General features: G+C 37.5%; 1 protein-coding gene across 1 annotated transcript in view; it reads right to left on the reverse strand.

Annotated features, from left to right (window-relative positions):
* The window catches only part of LOC111084108 (Down syndrome cell adhesion molecule homolog), a gene marked incomplete at its 3' end in the record, with an annotated part of 5,583 nt that extends 1,820 nt beyond the window's left edge, over nt 1-3,763 (reverse strand). The window contains exon 1 of the mRNA XM_022380894.1: nt 3,360-3,763. Within this exon, the coding sequence (XP_022236602.1) occupies nt 3,360-3,747 (388 nt within the window). The remainder of the gene's footprint in view (nt 1-3,359) is intronic.
* Between the last annotated feature and the right edge of the window lie 1,153 nt (nt 3,764-4,916).

Below are 4,916 nucleotides of genomic sequence, written 5' to 3' on the forward strand. Positions count from 1 at the left end.
CACCCTTGGAGGCCGTAGCAATATGTGTTTCCTTGGGTTGTGCCATCACTGTTTGTTCTCTCTACCTGTCTCCTGGTGGGAGGGGTCGTTCCATAGAGTGCATGCTCTCGGATCACAACCTTTCTCTCTTCAATACTGGAACATACACTTACTTTCATGCACCTTGTCAGTCTTTTACTGCCATTGATCTCTCAATTTGCCCACCTGCACTTTTCACTCGTTTTTCTTGGATGGTCGACAGCGATCCTCGGGGCAGTGATCATTTTCCCATCATACTGAGATAGGTTGGCTATGGTCGATGCCACCCGACCCGAGTGCCATGGTGGAAGCTGGACCAGGCTGACTGGCCATCTTTCACCTCTCTCTCTGAACTCGATCTTGTCTTGGTCTGTCTACCATCAATAGACGACTGTGTGGTGGCAGTGACTGACTGTATTGTCCAGGCGGCTGTTTATTCTATTCCTAAGACCTTGACACGTTTTCCACGGTATCCTCGTCCATGGTGGAGTCCTGCCTGCCAGGAGGCACGGAAGGCTCAAACACGGGCCTGGGATACCTTTCGACGGTAAACTACAAGTTATAATATCTGTAGTCAGTAAACTACAAGTTATAATATCTGTATCAGTAAACTACAAGTTATAATATCTGTATCCAGTAAACTACAAGTTATAATATCTGTAGTCAGTAAACTACAAGTTATAATATCTGTATCCAGTAAACTACAAGTTATAATATCTGTATCCAGTAAACTACAAGTTATAATATCTTGTATCCAGTAAACTACAAGTTACAATATCTGTATCCAGTAAACTACAAGTTATAGTATCTGTATCCAGTAAACTACAAGTTATATGTTACAAACGATTTTCCCTTTAAATTTAAAGGCGTCTATTCGCCGCTGTGTGGCGATGTAGTAATCAATGAGATCGCGCGAATTCAAAATTATCTACATCACATGTTTTTAAGGATGTTACTTTCAAGTGTTCTGATCAGACCGTCTGGGCCCGGCATGGCCAGGTGGTTAGGGTACTCGACTCGCAATGAAGAAAAATTATCATTTCCTGGTTTTAACATATATCTAAAAATAGTTATTTAAATAGTACTAAACACTTTACAATAGCCCTAGACAAGAAACACTGAATAGACATATGGTTATTATTAGAAATACAGCTAAAATATAATATACTAACAAAATTAGGATAAAGTCAGAACGAGAATCATTTTTTACCTTTAAGTAAATATTAAAACATTCATGTTGCTTCAATGAAAATTTATATTATTGCATAGAAAAGAAACAATTATTAAAAATTAACTTTAGACACATGATTGGTCTTAACTGGAACATTCTGGTACATCGTAATGAAAGTTGGGCACAGACGGTTTGTTTGTTTTGTTTTGAATTTCGCCCAAAGCTACACGAGGGCTATCTGCGCTAGTCGTCCCTAATTTAGCAGTGTAAGACTAGAGGGAAGGCAGCTAGTCATCACCACCTACCGCCAACTCTTGGGCTACTCTTTTACCAACGAATAGTGGGATTGACCGTCACATTATAACGCCCCCACGGCTGAAAGGGCGAGCATGTTTGGTGTGACGGGGATTCGAACCCGCGACCCGCAGATTAATGATGTAATGTTTTAGTTTTCCTCAACTATTACCGTAAGGTGGCGTTGTTTCTTGTGTTTAGTAGAAGACATTTTGCCGCAGTGTAACTATTGTAAACAAGAACTTGGTGATTAAAGTATCGTACCGAGTGTTGGTTTAGACATTTTGTAAGATTTATTGTAACCATAAGAAGTTTCTAACAAGAATTAAACAAGTTAAGGAAGTGTAGGAAGAACGGTAGAGCTTAGACTGAACGTAAGATCTACGGTAATAGTGACGCTTAACACTGGTATCTTCCTGCAACAAAGACTGAGGCCTCACGGGAAGGTGGGTGACTGTGGAAATGGCGGGAAGTTGGAACACTCTACCTGTCTGTATTCTTCTGTTTCTTACTTCAGTACTTGCAGTTAGTAAGTCAATAATTGTGTATTAGTTTCATAATATGTCAAATTTTGTAATATTTCTGATTTAACAGTGTTATTATTTCGTTTTTCGACAAAGGTTTTGGGCTCATTTGTATTTTTACCACACGATGTGTTTGTAGTAAAATAATTTATATTTTTTATCTTAGAAATATAATTAGTTTTTTATTTCTGAAATAATGAAGTTTAAGTTTAATAATGTTTATAAAACAGCCACTAGCAGCTGGTTCACACAGATAGGGACTATCAGCTGGTTCACACAGATAGGGACTATCAGCTGGTTCACACAGATAGGGACTATCAGCTGGTTCACACAGATAGAGACTATCAGCTGTTTCACACATAGAGGGACTATCAGCTGGTTCACACAGATAGGGACTATCAGCTGGTTCACATAGATAGGGACTATCAGCTTGTTCACACAGATAGGGACTATCAGCTGGTTCACACATAGAGGGATTATCAGCTAGTTAACACATAGAGGGATTATCAGCTAGTTAACACATACAGGGACTATCAGCTTGTTAACACATACAGGGACTATCAGCTTGTTAACACATACAGGGACTATCAGCTTGTTAACACATAGAGGGACTATCAGCTTGTTAACACATAGAGGGATTATCAGCTAGTTAACACATAGAGGGATTATCAGCTAGTTAACACAAAGGATTATAAGCTAGTTTACACAGAAGGACTAACAGCTGGATAACATATAGAGAAATTATCAGCTAGTTAACACATAGAAAGATTATCAGCTACTTAACACATAGAAGGATTATCAGCTAGTTTACACAGAAGGACTAATAGCTAGTTAACACATAGAGGGATTATCAGCTGGATAACACATAGCTCAGATCCTGCCGAATTAGACTAAGTTACCATAGATTACATTAACTCTAACGATAAGAGCCGCTGTAAAACTGTCAGATCCTGCCGAATTAGATTAAGTTACCATAGATAACATTAACTCTAACGATAAAAGCAGCTGTAAAACTGTCAGATCCTGCCGAATTAGACTAAGTTACCATAGATAACATTACCGCTAACGATAAGAGCTGCTGTAAAACTGTCAGATCCTGCTGAATTAGACTAAGTTACCATAGATAACATTACCTCTAACGATAAGAGCCGCTATAAAACTGTCAGATCCTGCTGAATTAGACTAAGTTACCATAGATAACATTACTGCTAACGAAAAGAGCCGCTGTAAAACTGTCAGATCCTACCGAATTAGACTAGGTTACCATAGATAACATTACTGCTAACGAAAAGAGCCGCTGTAAAACTGTCAGATCCTACCGAATTAGACTAGGTTACCATAGATAACATTACCTCTAACGATAAGAGCCGCTGTAAAACTGTCAGATCCTGCTGAATTAGTTCCTGTACAGGAGTAGTTGGCCACGTCTTCAGAGACAACGCTCTGGATTATTAACTTACTGGAAATAGCATCTAGACTGGAGATAGTTATTCGTTCGTTGGTCAATAGTGGTTTTCCATCTTTGTTCCATGTAAAGGTAACTGGTAAATCACCTTTCTTGAGATAACAGGAGATTTGTACTCTCGAACCCAGCTCCATGTCATTAGGAAACTCAGAAGGTTGTAAAATCGGTGGTTCTGTGTAAGAAGACATAGCGAACTTTTCGTAAGTGATATCCAACTCATTGCAGACGATTCTTTGATATCTAACACACAACACGAGTAAACTTTTCAATAACATGTAAATCAAAACTTTATATTTTAGAGATGACGTCACAGATCATGATTCTACTCTACCATGAATGTGTTTGTTTGTTTGTTATTAAGGACAAAGTTAAGCAAAGAGTTATCTGTGCTTTGCCCACCACGGGTATCGAAATCCACTTTTTAGTGTTAAAATCCCTTAAGGTCATATCTGAGCCACTGTGAGTATCTTACAGGATATGTCAAAGTTTAGATATGTGACTTTCTTGGTTCAGTAACTAAACTTTATAGATAAAAATTGTTCTCATTGTGATGATAACATTTGTGAGAAACAAACTATAATTTAGTCGGTGTAAACTAGCTGCTAGTCCCTATCTGTGTGAACTAGCTGATAATCCTTCTATGTGTTAACCAGATTATAATCCCTCTATGTGTGAACTAGCTGCTAGTCCTTCTGTGTGAACTAGCTGTTAGTCCTTCTGTGTAAAGTAGTTGATAATCCTTCTATGTGTTAACTAGCTGATAATTTCTCTATATGTTAACTAGCTGATAATCCCTCTATGTGTTAACCAGCTGATAATCCCTCTGTGTGTTATCCAGCTGATCATCTTTCTATGTGTTAACCAGCTGTTAGTCTTTCTGTGTTAACTAGCTGGTAATCCCTCTATGTGTTAAGTAGCTATTATTCCATCTGTGTAAACTAGCTGATAATTATTCTATGTGTTATCCAGCTGATAATTATTCTATGTGTTAACTAGCTGATAATCCTTAGATAACATTAACTCTAACGATAAGAGCCGCTGTAAAACTAAATGTAACATTTTAGTAATTAAACAGGATCTGACAGTTTTACAGCGGCTCTTATCGTTAGAGGTAATGTTATCTAATATAACATACTGTAATTAAACAGGATCTGACAGTTTTACAGCTGCTCTTATCGTTAGAGTTAATGTTATCTAGTATAACATACTGTAATTAAACAGGATCTGACAGTTTTACAGCTGCTCTTATCGTTAGAGTTAATGTTATCTAATATAACATACTGTAATTAAACAGGATCTGACAGTTTTACAGCTGCTCTTATCGTTAGAGTTAATGTTATCTAATATAACATACTGTAATTAAACAGGATCTGACAGTTTTACAGCTGCTCTTATCGTTAGAGGTAATGTTATCTAATATAACATACTGTAATTAAACAGGATC

Source organism: Limulus polyphemus, unplaced genomic scaffold, assembly GCF_000517525.1.
Source record: "Limulus polyphemus unplaced genomic scaffold, Limulus_polyphemus-2.1.2 Scaffold13665, whole genome shotgun sequence".
Lineage (NCBI taxonomy): Eukaryota > Metazoa > Arthropoda > Merostomata > Xiphosura > Limulidae > Limulus > Limulus polyphemus.